Raw genomic sequence first — 21278 nt, forward strand, 5'->3', positions numbered from 1 at the left:
GGAGACTTACATTGTTGTCCAGAAATGTGTGTCGATACAGACAGTTTCTCTTGTGGCGTAGACAGTTTTGCTGACAACACCAACAAACCTGGGTTTGGAAACTTGACAGACAAAAGTGATTCGGCTCTTTATTCTTTAACTACAAATTTTGAAAAATCCAATATAACTTCATGTGGAAGGAAAGGATTGAAATCCTCTTCACCTGTTCTGTCATCTGTTTTCAGTGATGATTTGTGTAAAGGATCATTTTGTGCCCCTTTGAATAAACAAGCAGAGAAGCAACTACCAGAAACTGCTAATGCAGTAAGTTTGGTTCCTGACAGTCAAGATGTTTACTCTAGGATAGGAAATAACCCATTGAAGTACAAGGAAACACAGGACTTGAAATCCTTGCTGATGCAGAATGTGGTTTGTGATTCTCTGAGTCCTGAACACAGCATTCCTTTTTTTTCCTCAAAGACTTCTGATTGTAACAGTAGTGCAAGTTTTTATAGTCCTCCGTGTTTAGGAAGTGCTTTAGGAAACTTGACTCTTGATAATGAAGTCAGTCATACTATAAATAAAAAGAATGAACTTGAAAATTTTTCTTCGGCTGCTTTGCCAGTGTTAAGATCTGGAAGTACATCATTGGCTGACTTGCTTCAGGAGCACCAGGAAAGCAGTGCTAGCCACTGTTACTCTTTGGCTGATCTTTTCACCCAGTCAACAGCAAGTCTCACTGATAGGAAGTTGGGAACCTCATCATTATCACAACTAGTAAGTCAACCCCAAACTTCAGGTGGGATGCCAGAGCTAACAGGATCTTTGTCTTCTCTAGCCCTTTCTGAAGTTTGTCCAGTAAAGGAGGTTGAGAATTTATCACTCTCGGATTTAATAGCAGAGACTATTGAAATAGATAAAACTCAGCAAAGGACGGATTTGTCCATGCACAATGTAATTGAGTCAAGGCCCTCCCAAGGAACCAACATTGATTTAAGTGTCCTTGTAAAAAGTGCAGGTGTATCTACAGAGAAAAGTGTGGCAGGGCGGTCAAATACCTTAAGTCCTGAAATGAAACTTGTAAAAGAAAAACAAGGAAAAGGTTCTGGTTTTGCCAAAGCAAACAGAAAACCCAAGAAAGGGCATGGTGGTCTTAAGAGGCAGGATTTGTCCCTTTCATGGATCAAGGCGCTGCGTGCAAGACCTTCAGCTTTTGCTTTAACCTTGTGCCTCCGTTATCCTCCCAAAGGATATAAGCGGCGCGCAGTTGGGCTGCACAAAACTTTCCTATACAGTAGACAAGTACAAGATGTAAAACCTAAGGAAACTGGTCCTACAATAGCCATAACACCATTTGACTTCAAAACAGCATCTCCTGATGATATTGTAAAAGCTAACCAAAGAAAAGCTTTTACAAGACAGTAATGAGAAAAAAAGGCATCAGTGTTGTTATTGAATTGTATTTAAAGAATTGATATAGGACCTATTTGTGATCCAGAGCTGATTTTTTGTATTATTTTTTTAATTGACATATTACAGTTCTTGCTGATAGGTAGAAATTTGTATGTGAACTTTTAAAGTGCTGCACTGAATATCCTAATTTTTGCATAATTTTCACTGACAGTTTAACATTTTTAACTTCTGGAGAGTCTTGAACTCTATTATACAGATGCATGTACAAAATTCTGTAAACACCATTAGTCTTCTTGAAATACCACTTTAAGTATTGAAGATACAGTTCATTGGGAAGAACAGTGAATTATTATTTTGTAAAGTAATTTGCTATATGGTGTACAGTTTGGGGAGCAGGAACCTCAGTTTATATTACTACTGTTTTATTAAATGTTCTTAAGGTTAGATTTTCTGATAAAGGTATGTTATTAAACTGCCAGTCTTGTAATGGATGTTTCCAGTCAATGTCATTATTCTATCTTTATACTGATCACACTATTACAACAGAAATGCCTTTAGTTTTTAAAAGCCTCAAGGACCTCAGGTTTTGACAGTTCTGGTTGTGGTAGTACATGTGTAGTTTTTGATAGGACCAAACTTGTAGGGGAGCAAGCAATTAAATTGTTGCGCCCCGTGACTCCAGTTAGCTATCAAAATGTGATATCCAGCATTTTAAACCAGCAATTTTATAGATATGTACATGCTGCATGTATTTCATAAGAAGGTTCCCTAGGATTCTGTTGTTTATTCTCAAGCCTTTCAGAGAAGTGCTGAAGTTTCAGTACTTTCAACTGTAGCATGAGAGTCTTTGCTTAATGGAAAAAAAAAAATAAGGCAAAGCCTAAGTGCTGTTTGCGTCTGCCTCTTGTCTTTTTTGATGAAAACTTCCTTCAGAAATGGAAATGCATTCTCTTCTGCTGTTTGTACACATTGCTGTTACTTTGAATCTTTAGATGAAAGATCCAAATCAGAACATTCTGGAATTGCTATGGTGCCCTAGTATTCAAATTAGTAGCTGCATGTATGTTTTAACTTTGCTTTTAGCACACATTATGACATCTAATATATTTCCAGTGTCATTGCCAGTAATTTAAATTCAGAACAGCAATAAGTTCAGTAGAGATATTCCTGTCAACAGCAATAAGTTCAGTAGAGATATTCCTGTCAAACTCGAAAAATGTATGTTCATAAACTTACGCTAAACTTGGCAGCTAGTATGAAACGGTATATATGACTTTCATCTAGTTTTAACCTAATTTTTTTGAGCATGTTCGGTCAAAAAAAAGGACAAAACTCTAAGGTTTATTCCTGACTTCAGATTGCACTATGATTTTGTTTCTAAATAAAATAAAACATGTTCCAGTTCTCTCAGGTACAAATTTAATGGTCTGTATATTTTACTTGTTTGTCTAGTTGATGCATCTGTCATTTAGGACTAAGACCAGTGTGATCTTTGACCTTGTGAATGAAATGAATGTTTCTTACCCTAATTAATAAAAGTTTTATATAATGACAGTGCTGCAGTGTTTATGTTCCAATTGATGTGTTAATCTATCCAAACCTATTTGGAGTTCCTTTAAAGGATTAAATAATACAATCCAGTGTATATACTATGATCTGATAAGTTCATTAGCAGGAGCATAATTGATTTCTTGAGAAGACTTTCTATAGGATCTGGTGGATACTGATTGTACTACTGATTGTTTTCTTGATTAGTCATAATAGCAAATTCTACTGTGTCAAAAATATGAAGTGCTTTTCAGTGAGCTCTTTCTCTGCAGTTAATCCAAGCTTTAACTTCCCCATGCTTAAAAATCCAAGTCTGTTTTTCCTACTGACCAAAGGGGTCCTGTTAGCAGAGTTTGTAGGTAAAGCTCACTTTTCCCAAAATTGTGTGTATTTTTCTAGCAGAGTAATTCTAAGTTTTTGACATAAAATACGAGTGCAAAGTTTGACATTGTCATGCCTGTTATATTTGTAGGTGGTTTTATTTTCCTGTGTTTCAAATACTCCAGAAGACTTCATTAATGTCAGTAGAGATTTCTAATATGTGTGGGTCTTTTAAAATTGAACAGCTTTGCTTTCCCTTTTAAATATTTTCTTATTTTCTCTGTCTACCTTTGGTGCTGGTCTGTTTTCTCATTCCCCTGGCTGCCCTTATTTGCATAAAACTCCTTAGCATTTGTTGTCATTTTAGAGCATGAACTGGACATACAACTAAATGTAAGTTCTGTGGATACCATTGGAACAAGTGGTGGGGGGCAAAAAGAACATCAGCATTGTATCTTTATCATGGATCTTACTGTGGGATTGTTACCTTAGTAAACAACTTTGGATCTTGTTAGGCAGCTAGATTTTCATATATAATTACTTTTTCATTGGCATTTGACTCTGGTGTTAGTAGTCATGAAGTAGCAGTATATGCTATTCAGTGTGTAAACAGTAGGGGAGGGATTTTTCCTCAGTTTGCAATCCTGAAGTGAGCCTTGAATTGATACAGACCTGCAGGCTAAACATTGGAGAAGGTACCTAAGTGGTGGATTAACCTGAATTCCAATTAATTTTCAGCAGAGATTTATTTTCATGCCTAGACAATTTTATAGTTTTGTTTTTCTAAGCAAAAAGTATTGTGTCACTATATTTATTTTTTAAATTTAACAGGTATTTTAATAATTTCCTTAATTATTCCTTTAATTATTTACTGAGAATGAGGTATATGGTATCAAGGACAAGTTTGTGTTGGAATACTGCATGATATGGTATGGGGCATTTTTGTGTAACAGCTGTGTTTGGCCTTTGCACTGAAGGGTTTGTGCCTAATGAATATTAGAATTCTAGTAAAGTAATTCTGCTGTTTTATGCTTGACATGGTGAGTTTATTTTCTTAATTTATGTATATAATTCCCCTGCCTCATTTTGCATCTACTGTCTTGGCTAGTATGAGTTAATTGTGTTACTTGTTTTGGAATTCATATATTAACATTGCAAAATACTTTTCTGTGTTTGCATATAAACAGAAAAAGGTAATATTAAACTGCATAGAGGTACTACTGTGTACTCCTAAGGCGTTTAGTACATCAAATCTATTTTGTGCATAATTTTTAAATGGCTACTGACTATTTTTAATACAAAATTGACTTATGGATGTTGCTTTATGTATGTAAATAAAATGCATATTATTAAAGGACTGAGATAATTACGATTTCTTGTTAACTTACCTGATAGAAATAGAGTTGAATGTTCTGTAATGTTTATGTCTATTGTGGAAACAGGCTCTAGTTCTTGTCCAGGTTTGCATGCACATTCTTTGCACAGAAGATTCTTTTGGAGAAAGTAAGGCAAAATCTATTTGGACAGTTCTCAAGATTTTAAGTTTCATGTGCAGCAAACTGCTTGAATTTCTAGAACTGCTGAACAACAGTATTTCAAGATGTTATTTCTAAGACACTAATTGGTGCAGGGGTGTAGTCTTTGCAGTCTTGTGTTTTGCCCTGTTTCCTTACTGTGCCATTAAGAAACATTTTTCTGTAAACAACAGTTTCTGAAAATCTGCACTTAGGCAAACTAGTACTGCAAAAATGACTATCTGGACAAAAGATCTGTATGAATATTGGATACAGCTTGTCTTTTTATGAAGCATATGTACTTTATTACAGTGCCATTGTACAAGGGCAGTAGTTCATTCACGAGCTAGGGTTATACAGACACTCAGTCACATATTTTTCAAATCTAAAGTACCCAACTTCTCAGATTTTTAAAATGTTTTTGTATTAGGTTTGATTATGGATCAGTATTTCAAGAAAATATTTCATCCCATTGTAATTCATGTAGTAAACTTCCTAAAGTGCTGAAAAGGGATGAATTGAATTTGTATGGTTATCTTACTCTTTTTTTTTGTTTCATTTTGTTGAAATGTAGACAGCTAATGAACTTAGATTTTATGTTCAATTTACTGCATCCAGACTTTTAATTGAATGATAGAAATGACATTAGTCCGAGTCACCTATCTGCACTGGAGAACAATGTGAGGAAACAAAAAGCCAATGGTGATTTATTTATTTATTTAATCACACTTGTCTTCCCAAATTGCTCTTTCAATGCAGTTCAATGGGAATGAGTCTCTATTTTATTACTGCTGTATTATGCAGCAGTTGCTCCTTTGTGTGGTCTGTTCAAGTACACCATATTACCAAAAAGTAAAAGCTAGTTGCAGTTGGTGATTTTAGGTAATTCTTAAGGTGAACCATCTGTATGAAGCTGCTCGTCAGCTTCTAGTGTCATCATGGAAGGGTTCTTTATCTGGTTTGTGGATTCGTTATGTTGCATGCTTAAAAATGGCCCATTAGAAACAATTGTGAGTGACTTCTGAGGTATGTCAGTAGTTTGTAGTTTGCTCAAATAATTGATTGGTATGCTTAGTGTTGGTAGGATTTCTTTAGAAAATAACCCATTGCCCTAAGTTTCTGGTACTAAGACCAGAAGATGACTATAACCTGTAAAATGGTTGTAGTCTGTAGAGATTAAAGTGATATTTGAAAGAGGATCTTTGAACCATTTCTTAAGAATTAGACTTATGAAAACAATGAAAATTATTTTACTCTTTTGTAAATGAGATAGTGGAGATTTTAGAGAAGAGTTGCTCATGAAATATTGACTCATCATCAGTGAGGTCCCAGCTGACTGGAAGCTGGTGAGCATTGTCCTGATTTTCAAGATAGGTATTAAGGAAGACTCCAGAAACTACAGACCCATCAATCTCAATTCAGTGTCTGATAAAGTTATGGAAAAGATTTTTCTGGGAGGTATTGAAAAACATCTGAAAGACAGCACAGTCAGTGATCACAGCCAGTGTGGCTTTATGATAGTCCTGTCTGATTTTGTTTTATTATAAGGTAGCCTGCCTAGTTAGCCAAGGGAATCCAGTTGATATAATCTTTCTGGATTTCAGTAAAGCTTTAGAGACTGTCTCACAGGATCCTTCTGGACAAAACGTCCAGCATGCAGCTGAATAAACACATTGTGAGATGGGTGAGCAGCTGGCTGATGGATCAGGCACAAAGGTTTATAGTGAGTGAGGTGACATCAGACATCTCTAGTGAGGCTCCATCCTTGGCCCTGTGCTCTTCAACATCTTTGTAAATGTCTTGGACACAGGACTGGAAGGATAACGAGCAAGTTCACAGATGACAGAAAACTGGGAGGAGCTGCAGACTCCCTTGAGGGCAGGGAGGCCCTGCAGAGAGACCTCAATAAATTGGAGAGTTGGGCAGTCAGCAACCAAGTGAAGGTCAACAAGGGCAAGTGTCAGATCCTGCCCTGGGGGTAGTACATACAGACTGAAAAATGAGATGCTGGAGAGTAGTGCCATGTAAAGGGACCTGGGGGTCCTGGTCCATGGCGAGTTGAACACGAGTCAGCAGTGCCCTGGCAGCCAGGAGGGCCAACCCTGTCCTGAGGGGCATCAGGCACAGCATGGCCAGCCAGGCAAGGGAGGGGATTGTCCTGCTCTGCTCTGGGCTGGGGCAGCCTCACCTCCAGTGCTGGGGGCAGCTCTGGGTGCCACAACATAACAACGTTAAACCACTAGAGAGCATGCAAAGGAGGCCATGAGGATGGTGAAGGGCCAAGAGGAGAAGCTGCATGAGGAGCAGCTGATGTCACTTGGTCAGTTCAGCTTGGAGGAGACTGAGGGAAGACCTCATCCCAGTCTCCAGCTTCCTCATGAGGCGAAGAGGAGGGGCAGACACTGATCTCTGTGATGACCAGTGACAGGACCTGAGTGAAGGGCCTGAAGTTGTGTTAAGGGAGGTTTAAGCTGGATATAAGAAAAAGGTTCTTCAGCCAGAGGGTGGTTGGGCACTGGAACAGGCTGCCCAGGGAAGTGGTCACAGCAGCAGCCTGACAGAGCTCAGGAGGTGTTTAGACGATGCTCTTGGGCGCATGGTGTGACTCTTGCGGTTGGTGCTCTGCTGGGGCAGGAGCTGGACTTGGTTCTCGTGGTTCCCTTCCAACTCAGAATACACTGTCATTTTGTGATTTTTGGCGATGTGTGGACATAATAGCTGATGAAGATGGATATTGTTTTGATAATTTGAGTCTTTATCCATAACATGAAAAATATACAGATTTCCCTTTTTTGACTGGTGACATATGTTCTTGATGTGTGTAGCATTTCTCAGGTGTCCTTTGTTCTGGTATTAGATATTCAGAGATTTCAATTTGAAACACAGTCTTGTAGTAAATTGTTCTCACTATAGTCAAGAAAAGCAAAGATTTTTGTTTCAGGAAATGTAGCTGGTATGTATGGGTTCTCTGAAAAATCTTTCTTAAAATTCAAATTTCTGACAAGTATTTTTGTGAAAATTGTTCCCTCAGTGAATAACATCTACATTTTCGTTTAATTTCTGCATGTTTTTTTTCTAGCTAAACTACATTTTCATTTCTTTTTGCTTGTGTTAGCGTTACAGAACAAACACATACTGGTGATTGAGCAAGGTTCTATTCCCTTTTAGGCACCATTAACGGAATTGTTAACCACTTTATGACATTAAGATTTTTGATTTTAGTGATGCTTGAGCAAGAAAGAGGTCAGGTGTCTGTAAATGTGCAGTCCTTGCAGGAAATAAGCTCTGCAAACTGATTCTGTTTGGTTTGGTTGTTGTTGGGGCAGCAAGGAATCTAGAATTGAGCTGTCTTTGTGGTGGCACTGGCTATTTTGTTTTATGGTAATTTCTCAAGAATAGCACCGAGAACAGGTCTATTTTTTATAAATATTTAATAAGAAATAAACTTCACAGTAGAGTCAAAGTTGAAAGTAAGGCACAGGAAGCTGAAAAGCCTTACTCATGACATGCCAGATAATCTAGGAATAGAGCACATGTCTCAAGTCTAGGTTTGTAGATACTGGGATTTCCTACTTTGTTTTGCTTACAGAGAAGCAGTTAATAGATATTAATAGAGAAACAGATATTTCTTCACTGAAATGTATCTTTGGTTTATGCTGTTATTCTGAATTTATTCAGAATTTTAACATAACTGGTAATACAGTGCAGGCAGTTTCAAAAAAAGAACAAATAAAATTGGCAGGTGCTTACCTTGCATTTTGTTAATTTTTCTTTTAATTTTCTAATTTTTTTTTTGCCTCTCCTGTATAAGTGTCTTCCTTTATTTTTGCTTTACATCAGTAGCAGTTAAAAATGAAAAAATCACACCAACATCATCACAATGTGACTTGATGTAATTAGCTCTTTCTTTTTACTCAGTTGAATGCAGAAAGCTTTGGTTTTGGTTCAGAATGATACGTGTTTCTCTTTCCATGGACAAATACTTTTTTGTTTTCTGTCTTTTTTATGTTGTGATAGTGGTTACTTCTTAGTGCAAAGTGTCAGAATGCAATTATTGTGCTTTAACAGATAACATTTATCACTTTTGGTTGTGGTTAATGGACAAATGAGGTTGGGAGCCTTCAATGACTAAAACAACCTAAGCAAAACCAGACAAACTGATACTTTTGGATTTTATTTATAGGGAGAATTCCAAAGAAGAACAAACTTTCTGAAGTTTAACGGTGATGTACAATATATTTTCATTAGCTTTATATTTCCTCATGTTTTACTGCCATTTATCACATGAGGCTCTGATGCTTTGATTTTGCTGAATTGAAAATCCATTGTTTATACATGGGTAGCTGAGAAGAAATTTTTATTCCCATCTTCAGTTGGATGCGGTAACTTTTCTGTACCATTACAATTCTCAAATGCCTGCTATAGAGATGAGGACCTGTTGTACTTAATTATACTCAGATATGCTATGCATTCTGCCTGTGACAAAGAAAATGCTTTCTTTTCTCAATGGAAATGTTTGAAATCTGACATGATATATCTTAAATCATGGAAAGTAAATACGAATTTAAGACTTCCGTGTTTTGGGTAAGAAAAATATATACACAGACTTTGCGAAGTTACTGAATCTTGACACAGAGGTACTGTGTGGGTTTTAGAAAGGAAGTGGCTTATTTCAGGGGAAAATGTGTCACCAGCAATGAAAAGCTTTTTAAAATCCTTTGAAATACATTTTTGAGATTCTCCTCATACATACTGTACACCTACACTGGAAAAAGTGACACTCCAGGCTTTTTCTGAGTTTTCCTTCATGGTCCTGTAACACTAGTTTGGTTTACTTTTGTTAGGATGAAGTGTAAACCAATACAAAGTAATTTCCATAGTTGACTGTATCATGTATAAAAATTGGGTGTTTTGCTTGGAAGCTAAGAGAACTTGGATGAAACTAAAAATGATTGTGTCCTTTTTAGAACTTTGGGATTCCAGAAGAACCAGAGATCCTGGGGAAACCGTAGCTCCACTTGTTCTTACAGTGTCCTGTCTCAGTCCATTTAGGTCACAGTAAAGATCAACTAACAACCAAGAAAACTTGGTTTTCTCAGTGTCTTTAGAAGGTAAAGTGAAGAATTTACTAAATTCTCAGATGGGATTGCTGGAGTGTTGGAAATGTATGATTGGAGTCAGATTTTTTTAAAAATCCTGTTTTAAGGATGAGTGAATCACTGCTGCTGTAGTGGTATCATGTACCAATTTAAAGATTGTAAATCCTGTCTGAAGCTGTACTTCAGGTTGTACCAGAAGAGTACTCAAAGCGAGGGAATGCCATTGGGAATGCTGACATGGGAATGTTTCGCAGTTGAAAACTAGTGCATTTCAGTTCTAGAAACTAGAAAGACATCTAAACATTAGAAGTGGCATATCCAGTCCAAAATAGTGGGAGCAAAAGAAGCAGACTAAAATACATTACCTACTGGTAGAAAGGAGCTTGAGTGCTAGCAGGAAACCTGGGAAAATTCAGAAAATAAGTTAAAAAGTAAAAGCCAGGATGGTGTAAAACTGCAGGCTTTAAACACAAAATTACTTCACAATGTCTGTCTATGCTAAGGGTCTTTCACTACAAATACTGTTCCTTCCCTAGAAAATTTGTGTCAACAATGCAAACTTCATGTCTGTACAGTCTTCTGGATGTGTTTCTTCAGTTTTGTGGATGATTCAGAATTGTTACAAAGCACATTGGTTCCATAGTCTAGTGTATTAGGGCACATATATATCAGACATAACAGAAATGCCACCACTTGTGTGCCTCTATTTACACCTGAACTGTTTTCTTCTTGGGTGACAAGATATCACCCATTTTTCATCACCTCAGCTTCTATGTTCACAGCCTTTCAGTCTTCAGCAAGGACACTTAAAAATATGTGAAGTGTCAGTTTCCTCCCTTCTGTTATACTTGTGATGGTTAAAATGGCCATTAAAATGAAAACTCATGAGTCCACTGTCAGAAACTAATGCTTAAAATACCAAAAGCTTGGAAAACTAGCTGACTTTGTGGAAAATACTTGTGTCTGCAGAAGTTGTAATGCTATGTTGTCAAGACATGCAAGAGCTTTGACTGGTTGTTGCTTCAGTTATTTTTCTATGTTTTTTACTGCCTATACAAGCTCACCCTAAGTGGAAATTTTGTATCTAATTAATTCCAAAATATGAGTTGAAGTTATTTTGGGTACTCCTTGTTGGAGTCCCTGCTGCAACTTTTTGTGGTTTTACAATCACATTTTCCTATTTTTAATGTTTTCCTCTTCCCTATTGCTGACCCACATAAACAGGAAAATGACTAACTTTGGTTGTCCACTAGGCAAGATAATGTAACTGTGGTTGAGTTGAAAAAAAAAAAAGGAAAAAAGTGCTACCCAAAGGTCTTTGATAAACACTTTTCAAGGCAGAAATGTGCTTTAAATTTTATGCTTTTGGTGCTATTTTTATGATAATATGTATGCAGACAAACTATTGCAAGATTATAGGTGCTAAGTGTGTGCTTACAGGTGCTACTGTAAATGTGAAGTGTAGAGAAAAACATGAAGCAATGAAGCAAGTTCGCTTCTAAGGTCATGACAGAGTGGAATGCACTGCATCAGGCTGGCAAATGAAATTTTTCTCATGTTGATCTGCGTCTGATAAGTCTTCCAAAGCTTGTCTAAAACTATAGGCTGTACTTTACTGTATTCAATTTTGCTTCTAAACTCAGATAGGCAGCTTTTTATAAATAAGTTTGTGTCTCTGAACTATTTTGGCAATGGAGAATAGAGCCTCCAGTGTTCTGTTTCACATTACATCTATATATAGGTTATTTTCTAAATATGGATGTCTCTTTTTCATATTATAGTAATATTAGACTTTAATTTTTTCTAGTCTTGATTAAACAAGTTCATCTTTGATGGTGCTGGAAATCAGATAAGTTTGGCTGACACCATGTGAGTTCATAGGAAAATGTGGAATAAATAAATTTTCAGAGTAAAAATATATATAAGTATTCCAAGTAGAGATAAGTAATGCAGATAATGTAAAACATGCCGCAGTTAAAAAGAGAAAAACGTTTCTTCTGCTGAAGTGTGGTGCAATTTTTATGATGCTTTCCTAAATTTTAACACAGAACAGGTAGGGCTTTTAAAGTTGTTTTTCGTGTTTCTCAAATGTGTGCTGCTGTGCGTGTCAAGTAGCTTTTTTGTACCTTGTTCACTCCAGTTTGGCCAGAATCTGTGCTCTTCCTTGCAGTGGTATCCCTGATAAATACAGGTAGAGCTTAATTCTGGAATTTTGTATTAGTTAGCCACTCAAAGGCCTACTGTCAACTAAATCACCAAATTAATGGTAGGTTCTCTAAATCCTTAGCAATGTTCAGTGTTGCATATATGATATATTCCTCAGGGAAATATGTCTTTCTGGTATATAATCTGTTGTAACTCGGTGTTTGTACAAACTGCACAGCAATGGTCCAGGAAAACTTCCTGGCCTTTCAGATAGCTTAAGATTAATCTCTAAATTTGTAGTAGTAGTTGTGTGAACTTTTTTCAGTTATATGTTTTCTGCTAGTATGTTGGTTTTGATACTGTGGAGGTTCTTTACTGCAGATAAATTAAGTACCTTTGATCAGCCTACTGCATTGATGCAACTTAAGTTTGTCTTGCAAGTTAAATTCGGAGATCTTTAACAGTTTCACACCTAGCATTCCAATATTCTTTGGATTACCAGTAAGATATTTAAATAGGAAAGAATGCTGAAGTTGTTTTGTTTTTTTTTTTTTTTTTTTTTTTTTTTTTTTTGTTTGGGTTTTTGTTTTTTCTTTTTATTTTTATTAGCCATTGCTTCCTTTTCATTTCTGTCCTTCCTCAAATGTACTCTATTTATGAACAGGACAAGATGACAGTGTGGTGAGCTATTTATGTTCATTTAGGGAATGAGTAGGGTGCTTTCCATTGGAATTAAAGGAAGCAGCAAAAGTAGCTGTTGAATGAAGCCTGTTGATTTTACAGTGAAGACATACAGAAAATTTCACAAAAACGAACTAGAAGAAAATGACGTGATAGTAAAGTATGACTTAGTAGTATCAAACTTCTTTATCTGAGAGTTTCTAACTCAAGCTTTGGGAATGTGGTCATCCTCTCCTGCAGACATATTTGGTTGTTACTTGTCTTTTGTTAAAGATAGCTGCTGTTGAGTAGGCTTGTGTGTGTGATAATTGAACTTTCATCTGTGTAGCACTGAGGACAAAACTGAGATTGCACTCTTTCTTTCCAAAAGGCTGGAGTTCAATTTTTAAAAGTAAACTCAGTTAATCTATTATTTAACTTTTTACAAGGTTATACATTTTCAGTAGCTGCCTAAATTTTGGATCTTAACAGATTAGTTGGAATAAGAGATTTTGGGTAAGAAATTAGTTGCAATAGCAAAAGAGGTAGGATTTTCAAGTTACAGTACCTTTGAGCTATTCTGTTTTGTAAAACTGTAAATAGCATCTCTCCTATTCTGTTGTGTTTGATGACATCTCTGGTGATTAGGAGCCTATCACCTTCTAGGTCTGGGAGTTGTGTGTTGGCACCTGTCACCAGTCAGAGGCACCTTTTCCACCATTCATGTGTATCATTAGTTAATGTAAGCTATTTATAGTACTTAGATATTTACCTTATGTAGATTTCCATTGAAAGTGAAAATTCCATTCATTGAAAATGAAAATTCCAGTTTTCTTGGGGACATAAGGGCAGGCCCTGTTCTGCTAGATTGCTTTAAAAGTAAGAGCAAATATTAGGTGTAAGATCTTGGCTCCTATTTCACTTCTTATTGTTGGGTTCACTGAGCTAACTGCCTTGCATAGAACACAGCTGCTTCTGAAGATGAGCTTAGAATGTCAGTCTTGTGTTTTACTGGGTTTATCTTCACTGGAGCCTGCCTTCCAGCATCATTACTTCCATTCTGGTTAATACTGGTTTTTCCTTGTCAGTTTCCTCAATTTATTAAAATTGCTCCTGATCAAGAAACCCAAACACTGAACATTGTCTTTTGGCAGTTTGGAAAATTACTGTGTCTAATTTACTTGGTCAAAGTAATACCTTTTAATGATTTTTATTTTGAGATTTAAAATAACACACTTTTTTTCACTGTATTAGATAGAGGTATTTTGTTGATCATGATTTCTTTTTTCTGTTATGTATCTAATTGTAGTTTTTAATATAGAGAACCATAGTACTCTTTTCTACATAGTCATATATAAAAAAATGTACTATGTTATTTATGTTTCGCAAGAAAAAAAGTTCTGGAACTTTATTAATCTTTGCTCCTTCGTATCTCTTTCCACTCTAGCAGTTTTCTCTCTTAGTGAAAGCAGCACAATGCCCTGAAGCATTCTTCTTGAGTTTGGATCTCCACTATGGCTATGGACTGTGCAATTCAGTAGGCGTTTAAGTATTTGTTGCAAAAATGCAACTTAGGTTTGCTTTGAGTTCTGGATATGAACAAATACTGAACACAAAGATGATTTTGAACTGAGGCTCACACCCAAAGCTGGTTAGTAGTTATAGTGAGATGCTTTTTAGTGGGAAGGTTGTCTCTTGCTTAAGTAGAAGAAGAAAGCCCCCCAAAACATCAAGAGTCTGAACATTTACTGTGGTGTGGGTGATACCCATATCATCCACAGTTTCTGTCAGGTATAGTAAAGACTTTGTACTTAGTTTTGCCACATCCCTGAAAAGTACCCTAACTGCTGGCTTGGGAAGATGTCTCCATCTATGTAAACTAGGAGGTGGTGGGCATGAAAAGGATGATCAAGAAGTCAGTTTCATCAAACCAAAGCAAAACCCCTTGAAATACAAACTGCTCCATATAATGTCCTTCCATCTATTCAGTTCCATTTCTGCTGGCAATCCTCTACCTCCGCTCCTACTCTCTTCCTGTAATGAAATTCTAGTAAGTACTATTTTTCCCTTTATCTTCATTATAGGTAAAGCGTTCAAAATGGGAGTATTTGGCTGACATTTTGACATTTTGTAAAATATGTAAGTAGAATATGTCTATGTCTTTTTGTCTTTTTAAGTGGAAAAAACTCACAAACTGAAAGGGGACATTTCTGCGGATTTGCTGTTTGATTGCCATAATCTTGCAAGCAGAAATGCAAAAGTCATTGTCAGTCAGTGAGTTTCTCCCTTGTACTCATGAACAACTCCTAGTTTTTTTGATTAAATACATTTGTATTTGAATTTACAGTAGGGGATGGGTGTTTGTGTGCACACAGTATTATGAGTAATTGCTGTACTGCTGGGTCTTGTTTTTTTTTTTTTTTTTTTCTTTTAAAAGACCTATACTCACTCAACCTGTTGAACACTTGCTTCTTTAAAATCACATCTTACATAAAAAGCCCCTGAACTGTTTTTTTCATTATCAAAAATTTTTGATATGTGATTAGGCTTTTGGTCTTCTGAAGCCACTCCCTCTGAAATGTGCCTTGTGCTGTGGCATTGCCTTATGCTGTATGCATTGCCAGCCCCAAAGTCATGGAGAGGATCTGGTGTGATTGTAATGTCACCAGCAGAGTGAGAGGGTTGAGAATTCACAGAACCTAAATTTAAATAAGGTTTTAGCTACTCCTGCCTACAAGTTCTCACCACACAAAATTTTTGCATTTTTCTGGACCTTAAAACTGCTAGAAATATTTACAGCTTAAACAATTGTGTAGGGCTAGTAAATACATTTTCTTCTGCAACTTTAAAAGGCTATCTCATGAAGTTTCTGGAGAAAATTTGCAGAATGGTTGTGGAAAAGTTGAACAAATGTAAGATGATTTTACTCTTTAAATACTGTCAGATTGCTTCTATGTTTTTTGTGTTCACTGTTCTTAAATTTCTGTTTCATACTGAAGTAGTTTTAGTGCATAAATAAAAGTTGTGGATCAGGAAAGCTTTCTTTTTGTAAAATGCCTTGCACTCCTTCCATACAATCAATAGGAATGCACTTGCATAAATAATGTCAGCATGTAAAGGGTATGATGCTTCTGAATTGTCTGAATGATGTGCTAATAGCACCATCCTCTGGCATTGTAACATTAGTTATGAATTAAACCTGAAATTGCTATTTGTTATTTTTGGAAATTTGATATAATTGTAATAGAATGTACATACTGTACTTTCAGTTTTACATACTCATTTTGGACCAAGGTTTAACAGAAATTCTGGTAATTTGCATGGACTCTGTGTTCTGTTCAATTAAGTGACTGGCTAAAGGGGATATCTTTTTAGGGTTATCCTGCCCATAGTGCTGACTCTGCTCTTTACATGACCATTTATGGCAGGAAGTTGCACTTCAGAAATATCAGACTGAGCTTTTTGTAAATCTCACTGAAAGACAGTTCACAGTCATTTAAGAAAAATTCGTTGAGTTAGAAAGCACCACCAACGACTTATGGTTGTGTATTTGGGGGAGAGTAAAGGTGCTGTTACCGAACAACTGTAAATATGTAATAAATTATTTTTGCAGGAGATCGTAGCTTCAGTTACGGATTGAGAATGGGTATTGTTGGCATTGCTAGAATGCAGAGCAATACACCTCCCACAAACTGGGTTTCAGTAGTTACAGGATGAGTTGTGCTGAGTTACGGTCATGTGAAGGACTGAATTTTAGTCCATTGAACTATAAGCAGTAGGTATGAGAAATATCACAGGGATATCCTTTTGAAAAACTTGGTGGATGAGAAAGTTGCTGTTTTGATAGTTGAGTTCCTATTGGACCTTTACATGTCGGAAACATCAAAAGGAGACAGCTGATGTTTGGGTTCTCTCAAAAGGAAAACACGCACCACCCCCCAGTCTGCCCTTCTGCGCAGGAGAGCTTCGTTCTTTTACAGGGGAGGTGTTGGCTTAGTGAAACTGGAAATCTTTAGAGTTTTGCTATAGCATCAGTGCCTGTCTTTCTCCTAACAGATGAACCATGAATGCAAACCAGACTAATTATCCATATTTCTGGAAAGACTGCCCCAATGGTCTACGTATAGAACTGGTCTGTGCATTTCTTTGCCATCATGTGTTGCTTAAACATAATTTCATAAAAATTGGAATGTTGATTTAAGTGTCCAAATATTAAGACATACAAGTTTAAGTTGTGAAAGTGCTGAAAGCTCCTAGTAGTAATAGACATGAGTAAAATCTTTTATATAAAAATATACACTGTTCTCTGAGGTGTGTTTCTGGCAACATTAGATATTCTAAATTACATGTACAGCATTTGATGGAATAATTGCAGTAAAGAGTCACTTGGAAAAAAAAGTTTTAATAGGTAACATTAATTTTGTGCTGCTTGCAGGCTTGACTGTGTGTAAATTAAATAAGTCCTGATGGCCAGAAAATTCTCACAGGGAGATGTTTCAGGTGAGAAGAGCAAGAGAAGGCAGCTGTAATTGACTGGTGGATTCTGTATCATCTGGCTTCATTTGGGGAGGTAGTATTGATGGCAAGAGACGTGGTGAAACTCCAGAAATTTTGGCTATGTTTCAAACAGGAAAGAAAATATGTTGTTGCCACTTCAACCTGATGTAACATACGTCTGTGTCCTTTTAATCCTCCAACTTATTCAGTTGTGTTCAGTTTTTTTGTTGAATTTGTCTTTATGCCCTAAGCACAGTATTTTATTTATTTCCTAATGTCATTCCACATTTTTTATTGCAGTTCCATTTTTTTCTACTTCATAATTTCAATCTCCTTATCTAGCAGTTCCCAGTTTCCTACCTATTTTTCCAATAATTGGCCATTATTTTCCATGTTTGCTGTTTTCTGGACATACTTTGCATTTGCTTTTAGTTCTGCTCAATTTCTGCTTCCTTTGTTCATGTTTAGCTTTGCATATAACTTATCACTGCGTATATGGCCTCTTACTTTCTCCTTATACACAGTTTTTCCTCAAGGAAGGTTGTTCACTAATACTGTCGTTTTGTTTTTTTCATGCTCACTCTATCACTCTATTTCATCTTCTCTGCTTGACTGATTTTCATTCTTCTAGTCTTCATCCGTTCTTGATAATCTGTGTGTTTTACTGCTTGCCAGTTCTCACTACATGGTTTTCTTCTCTTGCCTGCCAGTTTAGTTTGTTTTTATGATGTATCCAGGACAGATTTATGCCTCCAGTTTATTGTTGTGGTAGGAAACTATGGAGACCACAGGAGAGGTAGAATTTGAATTCAGGTGACACTGTTGTGTCCTGCCTGGACAAAACCAGTTTTAGCAGCTACATACTGAATGTTGATGAAGTGTTTCAAGAATTTAGTTTTTAAAACTTAAGCCATAAGAGCATGTGCAAACTGTTTGCTAAGGCAAAATCAAGTGGATTTTCAGAATGTGGAAAGATCACTTGGTGGATTTAGTTTATGCAAATAATACCTTCCTTAGGTGCCATTTTTAAAAAAACCTTCTGTTCTATCTTTTATCTTCCAGTTTGTTCTCCCTGTTTGGAAGTTTAAAAAAAAAAAAAAAAAAGGTCAGCTCCAGGCCCGAGCCTCACTTGAACAAATTAATTTTTGGACTGCTGATGTCAACTTGCTGAAAACTGCAAACATTGAAAGTAAAGCCAGAGAGGTGAGGCGTGCCAGCTGGCTGTAGCAAGCTGCCAGCCCTTCTGACTGTGGCTGCTGCATGTAGTGAAGCAAACTTTTCTGGAACTTCAGTCTTGGGATAGCAAGTTGTGGATCCCAGAAAACTGGTCCATGATGGACAGACTCAGGAATATCACCACTCAAGAACCTTCTCTTCCCTCTTCTTGTATCAAACCTTAAGAACAAACAAAAAAAATTCTTGTAGTTAGGTGCAAGTGAACATTTTTATTTTCAACATTTTTCAGAGAAAATGCCTTCTCTGAGTTACATGAAAAAAAATTCATATTTACCCTCTGAAATTTTGCAGAGAAGGTAATAGTTATAACAATGAGACCAAGTTACCTGGAAAGCCCCTGACTGTGGTTTCTATTAGGAAATAACCTTTCTTTTAAAAAGAAAAAGTTCAGGGTTCTTGTTTGGAGAATTGTTTTCAGTAATATCTTTAGAGTGGCTGTGTCTCATCACTGGGTGGTGACTTAGCAAGTTGTATTTTCTATTATTTTGGACTGTTCCATTGTTTTTGGAAGTACTGTGGATGTTCAGTAGCATCCACTTGTATGTTGTAGTTTATGGTAGCATGTCATATGGTTTTCTAAAAGTGGCTGTTTTGAACCGGTTTAATTTAAGCACTAAAGTTTGCATATGGAAGGAATTCTGTAAGTTGAAGTTCTCACATCATGCAGACTTTTTTATGTACTGGTGGTACATTGTTAAGAGTCTTGGACTTCTGACAATGTTCTCAGAGTGGTGATATGTTGGTAATACTAATACACAGTACCAGTGCCACTGGTGGTAGTGTACTGCATCCCAGTGTGAACTTAACTAACTGCAAGTTATCACTGTAGCCTACAGCATTTTGTAGAGTTCGTGAGTGTCAAATAATTCACTTTAATTATGAAACCAAAACAAATTATTTTCAGTAGCATATCTCTAATTTGACAAGTTTTGATATTTCTTTGTTATTTTTTCTATGTGCTTTGACATTTGAAGAGATAAAAAATAAAATTCTACTGTTTTTAAGGCAAATTTAAAAAAAAATCATGTCTTAAAACTCATGAGGTTTGTGACAAAAATAGAAAAATGTGAACAATTTGAAGTTTTTCAGGTGGGTTGTGTGACAGGATGAATTTATTAGATATTAATATAAACCCAGATATATGTGGTCAAACAGGTGATACATGGTTCTGAGCATTAAATTTTGTGTGGTTGTGTGGGTGTCTACATCTGGTTGACTCACTCGTGTGTAGTCTATATTTGAAATATTTTCACAATTACAGGGTCTTAAAATTAGTTTAAAATCATAGCAGAGCATATAGGAAGGGAAGTGTGTTATCTTGAGAGGAGCCTTGGTTATTAATTCTGCTTTTCAGACAGAACTGTTTCTCATGACATGTGCACCAAGCTCATGACATGGTGCACAAAACCAGTGCCCTGTTTTCTTTTATGTAATTGGTGGCTATTGCTGTACAATGAGCAGACAGAGGTGTAAGTGACTTGTTTGTGGTTATATAGAAAGTCTGTAGCAGAGGAAAGGATGCAAACCGTATCTTGTAGATTAGAAAGCATGGTGTTGCATGTGTGTTTTTTCTCATGGCAGTGCTGGTTTAGACAGCATTAGGAGGACCTGCTTAAGTAACTTTATTCTGTCTGTCAAGTGTCAGTTAAATGTAAGATTCTCATCCCCATTCAAAATTGAAATAGTATGCAGCTGCCTTCAAGTGCACATTCAATTTTGAAAAGAGAAGAATCAGTATAGCCATTAAAAATGTCAAAAGCATGAAAGTGAACAACAAACAGCAAGCTGCCTACAGTTAATTGGAACATAATTCCCTTGAAGGTGTGTTCCTTTGCCAGTGCTTATATACCACTAAGTAGTTGGTTTGTGAGTAGACAAGGATTTATTTAAATGGAATTGCCATCTGAAAAAGCATAAGCTCAAGACATGCCTGTCTTGACATTTGTTTTTCAAGCTGAATTCAGGCACTTGAAATGTTATGGTTCATTGTATCAGAAACAGACTTCTCTATGCAGGGGGCTAGTTGAGTGTAGAGTTTTAGTGCTAATTTACTGTTGGGTAAGAAAGACTGCTTGAGAGGAGAAGCTTCTGTGTATAGGAATTGAGAGCAGTGGCGTTTTGTTAGAGCTATTGGAAAGATATGGTCACCTGGACAAAGTGTGGATTTAAATACCCAGTGCTAGTGTGTGTTTCTCTAAATATGCCAATATCCATTTGGTATCAATGTGTCTTGAGAGAGTGGCTGTTTAGCAGATTCCTCTTTTCATTCACCTCTAAACTACCTGGGAGCAGACTACACTGTCAATCCACTCTTCCATTTACTGAAACCTTCCATACCTCCAACAGAATTAGAGAAAATATTAATTTTTATCTTCCTGTTATTTTCAGTGTTAAATATCAAAATTGATAAAAGGACTTATCAAGCCTGTTATGTTTGATAATGTAGCCAGAGTAATCTTTTGATTTGTTTGTACAGATCTTCTACAGGTACTGCTTACAACTCGTTTTAGAAAAGGAATCCAGAGAGAGTTGCTCACAGTAAAGGGAGGTGGTTGACTAAATCTATGTACTTCTACTATTTCATCTTGAACATCTAGAGAGACTGTGTTAATTTTTAAAAACTATCCCAATGTTTTACTTCCTTCTCACATATGTATTTGTCTATGTCATCATCATATTTATCAGCCTGCAGGTAATTTATTGTGCCGTCAGATTTTGGGGTTGTATTGGTAATGATTTTGAAGTTATATCAGGTGTCATTAGTAATACTTTTTGAGTAAGTCTTTAAAGACTTTTGAGTTAAGTCAGAAGACCAACTGGCAGTCACAGAAAAGTAAAAACACAGCCAAGAATAATAGATGAGGAT

At 36.4% G+C, this 21278-nt stretch overlaps 1 protein-coding gene across 5 annotated transcripts in view; it reads left to right on the forward strand.

Moving 5' to 3' along the window:
• Window positions 1-21278, forward strand: part of HBS1L (HBS1 like translational GTPase) — a 57775-nt gene that overhangs the window by 7831 nt on the left and 28666 nt on the right. Inside the window, exon 5 of one of the 5 annotated variants that reach the window (XM_059467615.1) lies at window positions 2-2946. The exons of 3 other annotated variants lie outside the window; for them this stretch is intronic. In XM_059467615.1, coding sequence (XP_059323598.1) covers window positions 2-1404 — 1403 coding nt within the window. In that variant the 3' untranslated portion in view covers window positions 1405-2946. Of the gene's footprint in view, window position 1; window positions 2947-18245; window positions 18380-21278 lie in introns of those variants that run through there. One more of the 5 variants, XM_059467616.1, reaches the window with a different exon arrangement.

The sequence above is a fragment of the Ammospiza nelsoni genome, chromosome 3 (assembly GCF_027579445.1).
Source record: "Ammospiza nelsoni isolate bAmmNel1 chromosome 3, bAmmNel1.pri, whole genome shotgun sequence".
In the NCBI taxonomy this organism is placed as follows: Eukaryota; Metazoa; Chordata; class Aves; order Passeriformes; family Passerellidae; genus Ammospiza; species Ammospiza nelsoni.